General features: G+C 41.2%; 1 protein-coding gene across 1 annotated transcript in view; it reads left to right on the top strand.

Annotated features, from left to right (window-relative positions):
- The first annotated feature begins 11,562 nt into the window (after positions 1–11,562).
- The window catches only part of LOC125453891 (inactive dipeptidyl peptidase 10-like), a 1,598,661-nt gene continuing 1,591,742 nt past the window's right edge, over positions 11,563–18,481 (top strand). The window contains exon 1 of the mRNA XM_048534000.1: positions 11,563–11,829. Within this exon, the coding sequence (XP_048389957.1) occupies positions 11,767–11,829 (63 nt within the window). The 5' untranslated portion in view covers positions 11,563–11,766. The remainder of the gene's footprint in view (positions 11,830–18,481) is intronic.

Raw genomic sequence — 18,481 nt, 5'->3', positions numbered from 1 at the left:
AGATGGGCTGAGAGGTGGCAGATGGAGTTCAAACTGGATAAATGCGAGGTGATGCATTTTGGAAGGTCGAATTTGAAAGCTGCATACAGGATTAAGGATAGGATTCTTGGCTGTGTGGAGGAACAGAGGGATCTTGGTGTGCAGATACATAGATCCCTTAAAATGGCCACCCAAGTGGACAGGGTTGTTAAGAAAGCATATGGTGTTTTGGCTTTCATTAGCAGGGGGATTGAGTTTAAGAGTCGTGAGATCTTGTTGCAGCTCCATAAAACTTTGGTTAGACCGCACTTGGAATACTGTGTCCAGTTCTGGTCGCCCTATTATAGGCAAGATGTGGATGCTTTGGAGAGGGTTCAGAGGAGGTTTACCAGGATGCTGCCTGGACTGGAGGGCTTATCTTATGAAGAGAGGTTGACCGAGCTCGGACTTTTTTCATTGGAGAAAAGGAGGAGGAGAGGGTACCTAATTGAGGTATACAAGATAATGAGAGGCATAGATAGAGTTGATAGCCAGAGACTATTTCCCAGGGCAGAAATGGCTAACATGAGGGGTCATAGTTTTAAGCTGGTTGGAGGAAAGTATAGAAGGGATGTCAGAGGCGGGTTCTTTACACAGAGAGTTGTGAGAGCATGGAATGCGTTGCCAGCAGCTGTTGTGGAAGCAAGGTCATTGGGGCCATTTAAGAGACTGCTGGACATACATATGGTCACAGAAATTTGAGGGTGCATACATGAGGATCAATGGTCGGCATAACATCGTGGGCTGAAGGGCCTGTTCTGTGCTGTACTGTTCTATGTTCTATGTTCTATGTTCTAAAAGCTCAGCAGGTCTGGCAATGGCTGAGAAGAAAAAAATCAGAGTTAATATTTCAGGTCCGGTGACTTCCTCAGAACTCAGCTTTGCTTGTTACAAGAACGAAAACAAAGTTGCTGGAAAAGCTCAGCAGGCCTGGTAGCATCTGTGAAGGAAAAGACAGAGTTAACGTCTCGGGTCCGGTGAACCTTCCGGAAGGGTCATTGGACCCGAAACATTAACTCTGATTTTTTCTTCACAGTTGTTGCCAGACTTGCTGAGCTTTACCAACAACTTCTGTTTTTGGTCCTGATTTATAGTATCCAAATTTCTTTCGGTTTTTATCAGGTAAGCCTGTCTTTTTGTGGAGTGTTTGGAACATTTTTTGTTTCAATCATTCTCTGTTGCCAACCCACAACTCTCACCCTGGTATATCAATGTGATGTTTGGTTCTGCTTCCTATTGCCCAGGAATGCAAAAAAAGATTCATTTTGTTTCCCACTTCTATCCTTTTCTTAGCTTCACTTGGTTCATCTCTGACTTATCCTTTGCCTTGAGGCTGTAGACTTGCTCGCTGAGCTGTTGTGTTTAGTTGCAGCCATTTTGTCACCCTGCTAGGTAACATCATCAGTGTGCCTCCAGTTAAGCATTGATGTTCTGCCCCACTTGTTATTTAAATGCCTAACAAGTTGGGCAGATCACTAATGCTTCACTGGGGGTACACTGACGGCGTTACCGAGCAGGGTGATGAATTGTCTACAACCAAACCCACCAGCTTGGTGAGCTAGTCTGTAGCCTCATCCACAACCTGAGCTGCAAATCTTCTCAAAAACTTTACACTTTCCCTTCTTTCACTTTGCTGTTCCTGTTACTGAGGATCGGATGTCCACCAATATCCACTGCTCCCCCCTCTGCACGCACACACCCATTATGGGTGGCAGGGCCACACATCTTCCTTATTTCTGCTCTCGGCCCTCCCCTTCCTTTCTACAACAATAACCCAGTTCCACTTTTCCTTATTTTCCACCTTGGTAATCTTTGCGTTTGTTGTCTTCCATTTCTACCACCTCCAGCAGGATGCTATCAACAAACACGTCTTCCTCTCCACTGCACTGCTAGCATTCTGCAGGAGCCATTTCATCTGTGACATCCTGGTCTACTCCTCCATCACTCCTGAAACTTTCTCAGCTGCCCTACGGCATCTTCTCATGCAATCAAAAAGCGTAACACTTGTCCATTCATCTCTTCCCTCATCATTGTCCAAGGTTCCAATCACACTTTCCAGATGAAGCAATGTTTTACTGCTACTTCTTTTATTCTATTATATTGCATTTGCTGCTCACATTGCAACATCCTCTTCATTGCTAAGGCCAAAATCAGATTTAGTGACTCATTTGCATCAGACCTTCGCTCTGCCCATAGCCTCCAGTTGCCTGCCATTTCAATAAACCTCCTTATTCTCATGCTAACATTTCTGTCCTAGGCCTGTTGAAAAGTCCCTATGAAGCATAGCACAATGTTAAGGACTAACACCACATTTTCCACTGTAGCACTGTAAGGGGCTAGGTGAAGCTGGTGAGATGGTGATAGGTGGATGCAGACCGGGAGTAGTGGGAATTGGTTAGAGGGAAGGGTGAGGTGGACAGGCAGGGTAGAAGATGGACAGATTGTGTCGGGTCGAGGAGGCGGGGATGAGGTGGAGGGTTGGACTTGGAATGAGGCCAGCGATAGGGAGATTTTGAAACTGGTACATTCTACTTTGAGGCCGTTGGACTGTAAGCTCCCAAGGAGGAATGTGAGGTGTTGTTCCTCCAGTTTACATGTGGCATCATTCTGAGACTGGATGAGGCCCAGGATGGACATGTCACCCAGGGAACAGGAGGGGGAGTTAAAATGGTTGGCACCTGAAAGGTGTTGCTGATTATAGCATACAGAGTGCAGATACTCTGTGAATTGTTCACCAAACGTGTGCTTGGTTTCACTGATGTACAGGATAACAAATGGGGAGCAATGGATACACTAGACTAGGTTGGAGGGTGTACAAATGAACACCTGTCAGATTTGGAAAGATTGCCCAAGGCCTTGGACGGAGAGGAGAGGGAAAGTGTAGGGGCAGGTGTAGCACTTCCTGTGGTTGCATGTAAAGGTGCCTTCTGTGATGGGTCTGGTGGGGAGTATGGCGCCACCTATCTTCCTTCAGCCTCACCCAGCCCCCAGTTATTTCTGAGTTCCCTTCCCCTCCCCAGTCCTGATGAAGGGTGTAAACTCAAAACATCAGTTCTCCTGCTCTTTGATGCTGCCTGACCTGCTGTGTTCCTCCAGCTCCACACTGTATTTTCTCTGACTCGAGCATCTTGCTATTTCCAAGTGTCAGGCCATCCAGGTCCCCTTCTTCGTCTCTTCTTTCTGACTTTGTACTATTTAAGAAATACAGTACACATCTGTTTCTCCTCTCAAAATGGATAACCTCACAATGCTACATATTTTATTTCAGCCACCTGACACCTACCCATTCACTAATCCTGTCTAAATCGTCTGAAGCCACTTCACATTTTATTTACGATATACATTCCCAATAGCTTTGTATCACCTGTGAATTTGGAAATAGAACATTTTATCCACAACTCCATGCCATATATTGTGAACAGTCGAGACTCAAGTTTTGATCCTTGTGATAATCCATTAGACACCGCTTTTCTTTCTGTCTGTTAATTAATTAATGGATAACTTCCATTCTCATGTGTTTCAATCTTTCTAATCAGCCTCTTGTGGAGGACTTTATCAAAAGAATTCTGCTAAATTGAGTATTCTTTGCAGCTCTACTCTGTTTTATCACTTTGCTAGTAGCTGGTATGTATGAACGATAAAAGAGCTTCCTGGATGAAATCGGGAATCTTCTGTCAAAACTGATGGTTGCTGGGAAAATGTTGGTGTATATGCAAAAGGTAGGGAGAGGAGCAGTTAGAGAGTAAGCAATAGGTGGGGATGGAGCCCAAAGAAAGAGAAGGGTAGTTGGATAGACAAAGGAGTCAATAGGAGTGTGAATAGCTGTTAATGGGGACTGTTAGTAACTAACAATAGGTAGTGTGTAATGGCAGGTTATGATATAACAAGGCCTGGTGTGTGAGATAGGGGGCTAGGACATGGAAGAGATTTTTTCCGCAGATGCTGCCAGATCTGCAGAGCTTTTCCAGCAACTTCTGTTTTTGTTTCTGATTTACAGCATTCACTGTTCTTTCAGTTTTTATTTAGTATTTAATTCACTGCCACATCTCTCATAGGCACACCCATCTTGAATAAGTTCTGCTCCTCTCTCCAACAGGACTTCCATTCCAATCTCTTTTCTTGCCCACTGATGTTAATTTCACTGTCACTCCTGGTGTTTGACCATGTATTTGCTCAGACTTGTCTCCACAGCCACATCACATTCTTCAGTGACTGCCTCCAGCTCAGACACCCCACGTGGATTTCAACTCAAGTTTCATCCCTCATGTTTTGAATCCTTCCAGAATCACAGGTATCTCCATGAGATTCAGCATTGCACAGATAGCTACTCTCGTCATACCCTAAGATCCACACTCAGTGCCATGTCGCGTTACATGGACACTGTTCACCTTTCTCTGCAACAGCAGCACAACACACTAGCTCAGGGCTGTACCAATCTGCTGTTCTACTTCATTCACTGGCTCATTTGTCATGCTAAAAAGAAACATTTTCTTTTCCTTTAAGCATCAAGACACACAAGATGCAACAACTCAGAGATAGCCCTCTGGAACTTTCCTCCCCTCTCCTTCTCCATCCTCTTCCCCAGGCCCACCTCCTGTCAGGTATTTACCTTTCCACCCAACCTCCTGCACTCTGATGTTGAACATTCTGTACTCAGCGGTGGTCTCAGCTGTATTCCTCCGTGTACCCACTTTAACAAATTTCGGGCATGATATGGCGGTGAAGTCTTCTTCCACTTTCTTCACGTCCATGCCCATTTCTTTGGATAAGTGTCCTCTTCCCATTGCACAGGCCCCTTTGCCCAACTCCAACAGGGCCCCTCCACCTGGACCCCTCCCTCTGGCCTTTTTCCTGCACTTTATCTGTTCATCGAGAACTGTCGATATGATATTGGTTGCCTCAATTTCTTTGCCATCCCCTCACCCAATCCAACCTTTTTCCGTCCAAACTGACTGCACTCTGTGCACTGAGAGCTAACCCTAACTTTGTTATCAAGCCTGCCTATAAGGGTGGTGGTCTTGTAGTCAGGCCTACTGACATCTACTTTGCAGAGGCTTAGCGCCAGCTCTCAGAAACCTTCTCCTATCTCCCCCTGGACTATGTCTCCACCAACACATCAGACCAGTGTATCAGCTACAGTAACTGATCTCATTACATCCAGTGGCCTCCTCCCACCCCTCCCCCCCACCCCAATTGCCTTCAAGCTGATAGGCCCCAGCCCCGCACAACTCTCCTCCACCTCATTTCAAAACTCTGCATTGTCTGACCAGACCTATTGTTTCAACCTGCTCCTGTCCCACAGAACTCATCTCTTCCTACCTTGACTCAGTCTTCTTGCCTCTGGTCCAATTCCTGCCCATGTACAACCATGATTCCTCTGATGCTTTAAGCTGCTTTCAAAACTTCCAATTTACTGGTTCCAGTCACCTCCTCTTTACCATGGATGTGCAATCCCTTTACATGCCCAATCCCTACCAGGAGGGTCGGAGAGCTCTCTGTTTCTTCCTGGAGCAAAGACCTGAACCATCCCCACCCACCACCACCCTTCTCTACTTGACTGAGCTTATCCGCACCTTCAACAACTTCTCTTTTAACTCCTCTCATTTTCTTCGGGTCAGAGGGTGGCCATAGATGCCTGGATGGGCCCAAGTTATGCCTGTCTCTTCATGGTAAATGTGGAATATTCCTTGTGCCAATCCTAATCCTGTCCCTACCCACAGCTGTTTCTCCAATATATTGATGATATTACTGGTGCTGCTTCCCTCTTTTGCCTGGAATTGGAAAAGTTCATTGATTTCACTTCATTCCCACCTTGCCCTCACTTTCACCTGGTCTATGTCTGACTCTTCACTTCCCTTCCTTGACATCTCTGTTTCTATTTCTGGGGATTGACCGGCCACTAATATCCAATATAAACCAAATGAAAATGACTCGCACAGCTACCTGGACTATACATCCTCACACCCTGCTTCCTGTAAAGACACCATTCCATTCTCTCGGTTCCTCCATCGCCATTTCATATGTTCGGATGAGGCCAACTTTGACAACGGAGTGTCCGAAATGTCCATCTTCTTCCTCAACCAAGGATTCCCCAGCACCATTGTCAACAGGGCCCTCAATCAGGTCCGACCCATCACCCACACTTTCGCCCTCACCCCTTCTCTTCCATCCCACTACAGCGATAGGTTTCCACTTGTCCATATCTACTATCCCACCAGCAACCACATCCAGATCATCAGACGTCATTTCCGCCACCTCCAGTGGGATGCCACCACCAGGCACATATTCCCCTCCCTTCCTTTGTCTGGCTTCCGCAGGGACCATTCTCTCCGGGACACCCTGACCCACACTTTCTTCACTCCCAACACACCCTGTCTGCCAAGCAGTACCTAGCCCTGCAACTGCTCATTTACCTTCTCCCTCCCCACTATCCCTGGGCCCAAACGTACCTTCCAGGTGAAGCAACACTTTACCTGCACTTCCCAAAAGCTGGTCTACTATATTCGCTGCTCACAATGTGGTGTCCTCTACACTGGGGAAACACAGCATAGACAGGATGACTCCTTCACAGAACATCTACATTCTGCTCACAGAAAAGACCCTGAGCTTCCAATTGCTTGCCATTTTAACACACCACCCTATTCCCTGGTCAACGTCTCCATCTCTGGCTTGGTGCCATGTTCTAGTGAAGTTCAGCACAAGCTGGTAAAACAAAGCCTCATTTTCCACTTGGGGACCATGCATCCCTCTGGACTCAATATCGAATTCAATAATTTTAGGGCCTAAAGTCTCTTCTGTGCCCTAGCTCCTTATCACATAGCCTGCCATTACACACTAACTATTGTTAGCCACCAACAGTCCCCATTAACAGCCACTCACCCTCCGACCAAATCATTTTCAACTCTTTTGTCTATCCAACTGCACTTCTATCTCTGTGGACTCTATCCCCACTTGTTGTTTACTCCCTCCCCTCTCTCCCTCCTACCTTCTGCGTATAAACTGACAATTTCCAAACTACCATCAGTTCAAAGGAAGGGTCGCCAGACCTGAAACATCAACTCTGATGTTTTCTTCACAGATGCTGCCAGGCCTGCTGAGTTTTTCCACCAATTTCTGTTTTTGTTCCTGATTTACTGCATCCACAGACCTTTCAGTTTTTATTCTGAAATATGGAATCTGTCATCATGACCACAACTTCCCTGCCCAATTCTATTTCCATTAACAAGGGACTTCTTGAGACCAGAAAGCTAGTGGGGAAGTTTTCTAAATATAAATTTCACTTTTAAATATTTCACATTACATTGCTTTCAATTTATTCACATCTATATGTTATGCTGGATCAGAACTGCAATGTAGTTATCAGGTTTTTTTTTACTTTTAATTTCAAAATATGTTGTTTTAAAAAGGAGACTGCTAAAGAAAATCTAGATTTAACTTCAATGACTGTTGGCACAGTCCTGTGTGAACCCCAGGGAACAGTGGATTTGTAAATTAATGGGGACACTTAAAACAGAGAGAAATTTAACAAGTAGAAAAAAAGAGAGACTGAATATCTCTTTCCACTTTCAGCAGATAGCCACCTCTTATAGCCACGTCTATTTTGCCCTCAAGGTCAGGGGCTAAGAAGTCAATTTCAACTCCACTGAATGGGTCCAGTGGAACTGAATGCTCTTGTGTGTATAAGTTTGGGTTTGAATGTAGCATGCTGTGACAGTTACAGTTGAAGAACTATTCTTCAGTTACTTCTGTGCTGTAGGTAAAGATCCTCTCTACCTCTGAGTGCTGCAAAGCAGTTAGAAATGAAAGAGGTCAATAAAGGACTCTCGTAACCCTGCATTCTGGAATTCAATCACAGTCAATAGGCCTCAGAATTATAGCATCTTGTTCAATTTGTACAGCTTACAATTGTGAAGTTGGCATGCTACGCCAATGGTGCCTGTAACCTCCTACCGTAATGATCACAACTTTCAACAGTCCACTGTTTGTGCACAATTCAGAGAATGAACCGTATTTTTTAACTTGTTAAAATCTTTTTGGCCCCACCTCTCATCTGTAATCTTATGGTTTGCAGTGTTAATTCTTCTTGCATTTGTAATTAATTAAATCAGTTTTTATTAATTCAAGAAAGCCTAATTAAATTAGCTCCTCTTAAAACATAACTTTATTTGCGCTGGGGGAAAGGCTTCCACAAGGGAAGGGAATCCTTTTCAAATTAACTTTGTTTCAATCATCTGACAGAGTACGTGAATAAAGAAGAGGAGTCTGTTCATCCCTCTTCATTCAAGAGCTTGACAGTTGGGTTTGTTATTGAGGACCTCACTTAAGGCATGGTGGTAACAGTATTATAGTTTCTTTGTTGAGGCTAGTTTAGCCAGATAGCTAAATGTAATGGCTTATCTCACAATTGATCGATATTGATTGTTACAGATGAGTAAGGAGCATTTACCTTATTGTGGAAGAAAAAGAAACATCTAATTCAGTTAGCCTGCAGCCCACATTTCCTGCTCTTGTGGGTTCCATAAAATTCCCCCAGCATTTCTTTGCTTCTCCCTGTATGTATTCTGTTTGGACTGCTAAGTGTATTCAGCATTTTAATTTAAATTTGCAGCATTCATTGTCCTTTGCATTAAACCAATCAATGCTAGATTAGGGTATCCTGAGGAAATTGTCGTCTCCATTTTTAAATCCAAATGAAATAGCTTAGTGGTGACAAAGTGAAGTATCTTTTGTTTTGCACCCTTTGTATCTTTCATTGTTTCGAGTCACTGAACCCGAAACGCTAAGTCGGATTCTTTTCTTCACGGATGCTGCTGGACCTGCTGAGCTTTCCCAGCAACTTCTGTTTTTGCTCCTGATTTACAGCATCCACAGTTCTTTTGGTTTTTACCTTTAGGACTACATGGCTACAATGGATTCTGGAGCAGTAACAACAGCTGTGGACAAATAGTTAACATAAGAAGGTCAAAATAGCTCCCGATAATCTCTCTGCAGTATAGTGTTGCCAAAACTGGACTAAACCAAAGTTCCTTGACAAATGTACAGAGGAAAAATCTTGTTCACATATGTGCAAACAGAAGACATACATATTGCTAATTTTTAACATGATTTTCATGGAGTTTCTGCACTTTGATTTATCAACATGATTGGTAAATCCTTCTTGTTAACATAGAACATAGAACATAGAAAAGTATAGCACAGTACAGGCCCTTCGGCCCACAATGTTGTGCCGTGGAATAATCCTAATCCAAAAATAAAATAACCTAACCTACATTCCCCTCAATTCACTGCTATCCATGTGCATGTCCAGTAGTCGCTTAAAAGTCACTAATGACTCCGTTTCCACGACTACCACTTGCAAATAATTCCATGTGCTCACAACTCTCTGGGTGAAGAACCTCCCTCTGATGTCTCCTCTACACCTTCCTCCTAACACTTTAAAACTATGACCCCTCGTGGCAGTCAATCCTGCCCTGGGAAAAAGTCTCTGGCTATCGACTCTATCAATGCCTGTCATTACCTTGTACACCTTGATCAGGTCACCTCTCTTCCTTCTTCTCTCCAGAGAGAAAAGTCCGAGCTCAGTCAACGTCTCCTCGTTTGACAAGCCCTCCAGTCCAGGCAGCATCCTGGTAAACCTCCTTTGCACCCTCTCCAAAGCCTCCACATCTTTCCTATAATAGGGCGACCAAAACTGGATACAATATTGCAAGTGTGGTCTCACCAGGGTTTTGTAGAGCTGCAGCATAACCTCGCAGCTCTTAAACTCAATCCCCCTGTTAATGAAAGCCAAAACATCACATGCTTTCTTAACAACCTTATGCACCTGGGTGGCAACTTTGAGGGAGCTATGCACTTGAACACCAAGATCCCGCTGTTCCTCCACACTGCCGAAAATCCTGCCTTTAATCCTATATTCAGCATTTAAGTTCGACCTTCCAAAATGCATCACTTCGCATTTATCCAGGTTGAACTCCGTCTGCCATTTCTCAGCCCAGCTCTGCATACTGTCAATGGCTCGCTGAAGCCTGCAATAGCCCAGGACACTATCAACGGCTCCTCCCAACCTTTGTGTCATCAGCAAACATACTAACCCACCCCTCAATCTCCTCATCCAAGTCATTTATAAAAGCTACAAAGAGCAGAGGCCCAAGAACAGACCCCTGCGCGACACCACTCAGCACTGTCCTCCAGGCAGAATATTTACCATCTCCAACCACTCTCTGCCTCCTGTCAGCCAACCAATTCTGAATCCAGACAGCCAAATCACCTTGTATCCCATACCTCCTGACTTGATGAATGAGCCTGCCGTGGGGAACCGTATCAAATGCCTTGCTGAAGTCCATGTATACCGCATCCACTGCTCGACCCTCGTCAACCTGTCTTGTGACTTCCTCAAAGAACTCAATAAGATTTGTAAGGCATGGCCTGCCCCTCACAAAGCCATGCTGACTCCCTTTAATCACGCTATGGTTTTCCAAATAGTCATAAATCCTATCCCTCAGAATTCTTTCCAAAACCTTGCTGACCACAAACGTAAGACTGACTGGTCTGTAATTTCCAGGGATTTCCCTATTCCCTTTCTTGAAAAGAGGAACAACATTTGCCTCCCTCCAATCTTCCGGTACGACTCCCGTGGAGAGTGAGGAAGCAAAGATCTTCGCTAGTGGCTTAGCAACCTCCTTTCTCGCTTCCCGGAGCAACCTGGGATAAATCTGGTCTGACCCTGGGGACTTATCAATCTTACTGTTTGCCAAAATTTCCAGCACATCAACTTCCTCAATCTTGATCTGTTCAAGCCTGTTTTCCTGCTCCTCAAAGTTCTCATTCACAACAAGGTCCCTTTCCTTAGTGAAAACCGAAGCAAAAAACTCATTTGGGACTTCCCCTATCTGCTCAGACTCCACGCACAAGTTCCCTACGCTATCCCCTACGCTATCCCGGATCGGCCCTACCTTCTCCCCATCTGTATCCCACCAAGTCAAGTGGACAATTGCAAATATTTATCTAAATTTATAGTTTAATACCAATTGTATTGAAAAAATAACATTTGGCAAAGGTAAGGGAAAATATTGTACAGATTGTATGGTGCACTGAGAAGGAAAACAAAAAGAGACCATTGAATTTGAGTGAGCCTTCACTCTAAGTGATTTGGCCATTTTGGATACAATGGAAACTCTTTTTCCATTTACTGTCTATTAACCTTACGCTTCAGGAGATTTCCATTCATTAAATTGAATGTAAAATTAAATCATCAGAATCCCTGTCTGAGATTGCAATATCCTAAATAGCTAGTTTGAAAAAAAATGCATAAAGAAACTACTTAAATTCCTGCTTTTTAACTTGATTTTTGCATTTAGCATGAAAACATAATCAGGGTTTCTGCGTTTCACAATAACCTTCTGAAATATACAACGGCACTGCTGTAACTTCAATACTTCTACAGAACAGAAAAAAATCTGATTACAGCAGTATTCTATATTATGCTCCTGTAGATGGGGGAAGAAAGGAGCTGTGATTGGTTGTACTTGAGGCTGTCACATTTTGTGTTGCAGGGAGTGTGTGCAGGATGCTGAATAAACCCTCACTTACTGCCAGGTTTGTAATGTGTAGATTAGAGCCTGGAGAAAGGATCTGTGCAACAGTGTGAGAGTCTTAGGTCAATCTGCACTTTGAAGAGGACAGACTTACTGATCAGCAACATTCACTGCTTCGATCATATCTCAGACCAAGATTTCACTGAATGCTTACATGATGAATCAAACAGCTTCTGTATCCCACCAAGTCAAATGTCAATCTACAAAGGCAATTAAGGTAAGTGGAGCTGTGTTTTTTGGGTTATCTGATAACATTAGCGCAGTTTATTCTATCATGCTACAATTTACCATAGCTAAAAGCAAGCTAAATAAGGTTGATTTCAATATATTCTGATGGAAGGCAGTTTATTTTTGTTAATTTGGTTGGGTGCCAAGAAATATAATAAAAGTTTCCAGAATTATATAATGCAGCTTTATAATGGCTTGAAAATGCATTTTTTTAAGTTGACATTATACAATGTTGTGGAATGTGAATTTTTGTTCATTTATTGCACTTGTGAAAAATACTGAGTTATCTTACGGGTTTTGTGGATGCACTGAGGATAACAGACCTTCCTGATCAAAATGATTAGAGAGGAGTTTATTTTTCTTTAAATGACTTGTGCCACTGTATAGTGTTTGTACAAGGTTTGAAGTTCATTCAACTTATGGAAATAATATGAACCTTTACATTAGCGTTACTATACTGTGCATTGAATGTGGAAAATCTTCATTATGTTGAACTGTTGCTTGTGTATAATGCATTCTCTCTTTTAGTATATGGTTCAGCATACAAAGACTCTACTACATTACCAAAACCATAAACCTCTGTGAAATTTCTTAATTACTCTGTGGAATATATAATGTGTACCTTATGTTATGCATTAATGTTTTTTTATAACATTGACTAAAATTAACTTCAGATTTCAATTTTTTATACATGAGTGTAACCCTATAGACTGCTGTGAAGCAGATAACAACATCTTCCAAGCAATGTATGCTTTTCTCTTTGTCCCCACTGGGATACTTTTTCATTGGAAAACCATTCACTGCAACACACGCTGTTTTTATGATGAAGTGTGATATCTTTCTACTGATTTAAAGAGCTCCAGTTTGTGATTTAAGGATGTTCATTTGTGGTACAATGAAGTCAGTTTTTTTTGATCTCTGTGAGCTCTTCATTTTTACATGCATTCACTGTAAATCAATAATAAGCAGAAGTTGTGGTAACATGCCTTACATCAGTACTCCACTATTAAGTCATGTTTTGTCATTCAAAAACAACAGTGGTCAACCCAAAGTTTGATTACACAAAGTGAATCAAATATTTTGTCTTGAAACATGATGATGACAGTGATTTATTCATCTTGTAAGTGTGCTATATATTTTATATGAAGCATTGAAAACACCACATAAGTACGAAATGCTATCTATCAGAAAGAACCTACACAATTATTAGGGTTTAAAAAGAATGTCATGAATTTCCTACCATGCTAACTAGCATTCAGTAATAAAGTGACTGACAGGGATTACAAACAAGCTGCACTCATTATCCCTGCAACATTCACATTACAGACATTGTGAGATCCCAACACAGAATTACTGTTGGTACACAATTGTACAATTGCAAATATTTGTACGACCAAGTGTTTATCAGGTTTGTCCGAGTATTTCACTTTGCGGCGCAGGCTTGGAGGGCCGAAGGGCCTGTTCCTGTGCTGTAGGTTTCTTTGTTTTCTTTGTAATTCAGCGTGAAATTAGTTATGAAAGAAGAAAGTGACATTACCATTTTGGAAATCAACTGCTTTGGCTTGATGAACATGGTGTGAGTTCTGGATTGGTCCTTATCTCAGCCAGATATCTTGTGGGAAACGTACTTCAAAACAGAAGTGTTCTAACCAAATCATTTCTTGAATCAATATTTTAACAAGTCATAATTTTAAAAGAGCCTTTTGTTGCAATTGAGATGCAATTAACAATTCGGTTAGAAAGATGTTAATTACTTATTGAAAACCATTTGCTATGTCACAAAGGTAATATTGTGGCTTCTTGCTGGGAGATACATCAACAACCTTTTATCATAATTGATGGCCTAATAGAAAGATTATTGCATTAATCAAGTTTCAAAATCTCAACTTTCAATATGAAATATCAGAGGGTGAATTAAGAGGCTCAGGCTGATGCAAGGAAGACTTAAAAATGCTATTGAAAACTTTGAAACTATAGATCCCAACATGTACGTGCATTCTTAACTCCGATCCACATAATTTAGTCCATTGATCTATACAATTGATTAGACACTGTAATTAGATCAGTACAATACATTAGTGACTGCGGTCTGCAAGCAAAACTATTGTTAGCATCAGCTAATTTCAGTTCTAAGCTGAATTGGCCTGTTTCACTTCTTCCCATCTCTTCGCGCCTGCAGTTTACCACTTTCTTATTCTACCATTTGAACTTACTGCATATGCATACAGCCATTTGTAATTCGTCTGACAGAGAATATGTGGAGAATGACAAGTGCTTTTATGTCACAAGAGATGCATTGTAGTCATTTGAGAAAGGGATAGAGAAAATGTTTTGTCCAGTTCTTGAGATTTGAAATATAAACATACTTTTATTTCTAACCTACATTGTGACAAGATTAATATTGGACCGTTTCTGCTTTCTTTTCACAGTATTTTTGAGTGCAAATGACCTTAGTGTACAAAATGTGGAATTGTACTTTTATGTAAAATTACGTAGAAATAACATTGTCAAAATAGCCACCTGATGAAAACTGCTGTTTAGGTTCTGCATTGTCACTTATCTCAAGAGGGTTAAAGGTGTTTGAAAAAACAAAGTTGCGATGTCACAAAATGTAGATCCTTACACACAGCATAAGTTCTTGGTCTCTGGTGAATGCATAACAGAAAGGAGTGCCAAAGTGAAGGCAGTTGATTTCCTTAAATGAAAAGGTATGAATTATTGGTTGATGCACATCATTTTAGTTGCTGTTTCAGATTAGCTCTAAAAATGCCAACTGCTCTTAGAGTACATGAAAATTATCATTGGGAAAGTAGGATCAGAGTAACTCAAAGATTGGTACGGCAAAAATGGCTTTTGATTCAGGATGCACATCATGGGGAAGAGGGAGGTTTAACATTGGCATAGCTTTCATTGAACAGTGTAGGGGCTAGAATACTGGGGAGTCATAGGCCGAGAGTTGTCAGAAGGAGTTGGAGGAGACCAAGTAAGAAGTAAGAATTGGAAAGTTAAGAAGAAAAGACAACATAGTGATGTATATTGATGATAGCCAGAATGTGACTGGAAAGGACAAAATGTAAAAACGTAAGAGCGCATTAGCAAATAAAGTCAGAGTAGGCACAAATAGCTAAAAAAAAGGTTTAACTGAATTCTTGCAAAATTCATAATGATGGGTGAATTGATAGTGCGAATGATGATAAATGATAATGACAGTAACAGATATTAAAGAGATATGGTTGCAAGTTGACCAAGGTTGGGATCTGAATTTTACAGGGTATTTGGCATTTAGAAGGAGAGGAGGAAAAGAAAAGTAGATGGGTAGTTATTTTAGTAAAGGATCAATCAGCACAATAGTGATGAATATTCTTTGTTCAGAAGATCAAGATGTAGAATCAATTTAAGAGGAGAGAAGTTATAGAAATGGAGGCAATTTATTGTGGAAGTAATTCACAGTCACCTTAACTCTAACTACACTGAAGGAAAGAGTATATATTAAGAAATAATATGTTATTTGTTGAAAGGTAATGTAATAATCATGAGTTACTTTCAACCGAACATTGACTGAATGAATAAAGTTGGAAAGATAGTCTAGAGAATAAATTCATAGAGGATATTTCAAACAGTATCTTTGAGCAACAAACTCTGGAAACTGGCAGAAAACATGATATTTTTGGTTTCTGATCATTTGGAATACTAAAGGATTCTCCAGGCAAGAGTGATTATAACATGATAAAATTTTAGATTCAGTTTGAAGAATGTTTTTTCATAGCAAGTCTCTTAAAATTATGTAAGGGCAATTACAAGGGTACAAAGACAGAAGTCTAACATAAATACTTTCAAAAGGAAGATGGTAAAAATTCAGTAAGAGACATTTAAGCAGATAGTTCATTACTCTGAACAAAAATATTTTGCATTGAAGATAGAAAATTCTACCAGAAGGTGCACCATCTGTTGATAACACACAAATTTAAGGTTTCTATCAATTGAAAGAAAAGATGTGCAGTGAAGATTAATGATGGACCTGAAGGTTGTGAAAGTTTTAGAATTAGTAAAAGTCAACTAAAAAATTGTATAGAAGGAGACATTAGAAGATGAGAGAAAACTAGCAAGAAGTATCAAAGCAGAAAATAAGTCGTTCTACAAGTACTTAAAATGAAAAATAGAACAGCAAAATTGAGCTTAAATCTCTTAGAAGGCGAGACCAGGGAATGAATAATGGCAAACAAGGAAATGGCACAAATTTCAAACAAGTACTTTGCATTCATCTTTATAATAGACAACACAAAATATCATCCCCAAAACAGTACAAAATCTGGAGACAAATGAGAAGGTGGAAAATAAAACAACCAATTGCTTCCGGAAAATAAAAGGTAAACTAAGGTTGGAATTTCCCATGGTCATGATGGACTGCATCATGACCAGTTTTAAAACCGGTGGTTACATCGACAGTGGACACTTAGAATTCTTAGATTTTGGAAAGGTATTAATGGGTCAGAAAGCCATAAATGTGACACTTATATAGAATCCCTATGGTTTGGAAACAGGCCATTTGGCCCAACAAGTCCACACTGCCTCTCCAAAGAGCATCCTACCCAGATCCATTCCTGTATCATTTCCCTGGAACCTTGTGTTTCCCTTGTCTAATCCACCTGGTTTACACATCTCCGGACACTCTCTGGGAAATTTAGCATGACCAATCCACCTAACCTGTGCATCTTTGGACTGTGGAAGGAAACCAGAGCACCTGGTGGAAACTTGCACAAACACAAGGAGAATGTACAAACTCCACACAAGCAGTTGCTTATAGAACATAGAGCATAGAACATTACAGCACAGTACAGGCCCTTCAGTCCTTGATGTTGTGCCGACCTGTCATACCAATCTGAAGCCCATCTAACCTACACTATTCCATGTACGTCCATATACCTCCATGGGTGGAATTAAACATAGGTCTGTGGTGCTGTGAGGCAACAGTGTTAACCACTGAGCAACCATACGGCCCTTATTGATTAATTGAGCTTCTTTGAACTTCTGTTCAAGAACAAGGAAGACAGAAAGGAAGCTACAAACCAATTATTCTAACAATTGTCAATGGACTAATGCTCGAATCTATTACGAAACATATAGTAACATAGTAATTAGAAAATTATAATACAGTCAAGCAGAGTAGGCATGACTTTGAAAGGAAAATCATGTTTTACAAACTTATGAGAGTTCTTTGAGGATGTAGCAAACAGTATGGATCAAAGGGCATTTGCTTTTCAAAAACATATGATGAAGTGTCTTGTAAAAGATTAATACACAAGAAAAGAGCTTATGGTGTTAGGGTTCATATAACAGTACAGATGTAAAACCAGCTAACCAATAGAAAACAGAGTCATTTTCAGGTTGGCAGACATTAACCATTGTGATGCTAAATGTATCTATGTTCAGGGTTGAATATTTAAAACCTGTATTAAGAAAGGACTGACTAGATTGTAGCTAAAATTTATTGACAATACAAAAATAGATCAGAAAACAAGTTTTGAAAAGGATACAAAGGGTTTGTGAAAGGATATTCACAGTGAATAGCAAAAATTTACAGATGGGGTATGAATTTTAAAAAAATCTGTAAGGCTGTCTTTGTGGTTGTCTAGTTCGAGAAGAAGAATGTCACAGCAGAATATTATTTAAAATGAGATAAGATGGAAAATACTGCAGTGCAGAACGAGAACTAGGTGTCTTTGTACATGAAACATTTGAAGTTATCATATAGGTACAACAACAAATTAGCAAGGAAAATGAAATCCTTTTAGACAAGGAGAGTGGAATAGAAAAGCAAGAAGTCTTATTGCAATTGTACAGGGCAGTGGTGAGATATTATACAACTTAAAGAGAGACATATTTCATTGGAAGCAATTCAGATAAGATTCACTAGGTTAATTTCTGAGATAAGGAGTGGTTTTCTTTACTCATTTTGTGGGATGTGCATATCGCTGACTGGCCAGCATTTATTGCCTGTCCAAAGCTGCTCTTAAAATGGTAGTGAACTGCTTTCTTGAACTGCTGCAGCCTACCTGCTGTGAGTTGACCCAAAATGCCCTTAGAGAGGGAGTCTCCAGAATTTGACCCAGCAAGAATGAAAATATGGTGATACATTTCCAAGTCAGGATAATGAGTGGCTTAGAGGGGAACTTGAAGGTGGTGGTGTTCCCACATATCTGGCTGCCCTTGTCCTTCTAGAATGAACTGGTCATGGGTTTGGAAGATGCTGTCTGAGGATCTATGATGAATTTCTGCAGTGCAACTTGTAGATAGTACACACTGTTGCTATTGAGCGTTGATGGCGGATGGAGTGAATGCTTGCAGATGAGGTGAAGTCAGCTTTCCTGCTCCTAAGATGCTGCTTGGCCTGTTGTGTTCATCCAGCTCTACGCTTTGTTATCTCCCTGTCAGTCAAGTGGGCTGCTTAGTCCCTAATCGTGTAAAGGTTCTTGAGTGTTGTTGGAGCTGCACTCATCCAGGCAAGTGGAGAGTATTCCATCACACTCCTGACTGGGGTCTTGTAGATAGTGGACAGGCACTGGGAAGTCAGGAGATGACTTGCTTGCTGCAGTATTCCTAGCCTCTGACCTTCTCTTGTAACCCCTGTATTTATGCAGCAA

Source organism: Stegostoma tigrinum, chromosome 7, assembly GCF_030684315.1.
Source record: "Stegostoma tigrinum isolate sSteTig4 chromosome 7, sSteTig4.hap1, whole genome shotgun sequence".
Taxonomy (NCBI): domain Eukaryota; kingdom Metazoa; phylum Chordata; class Chondrichthyes; order Orectolobiformes; family Stegostomatidae; genus Stegostoma; species Stegostoma tigrinum.
This window is presented reverse-complemented; position numbering and strand designations above follow the sequence as displayed.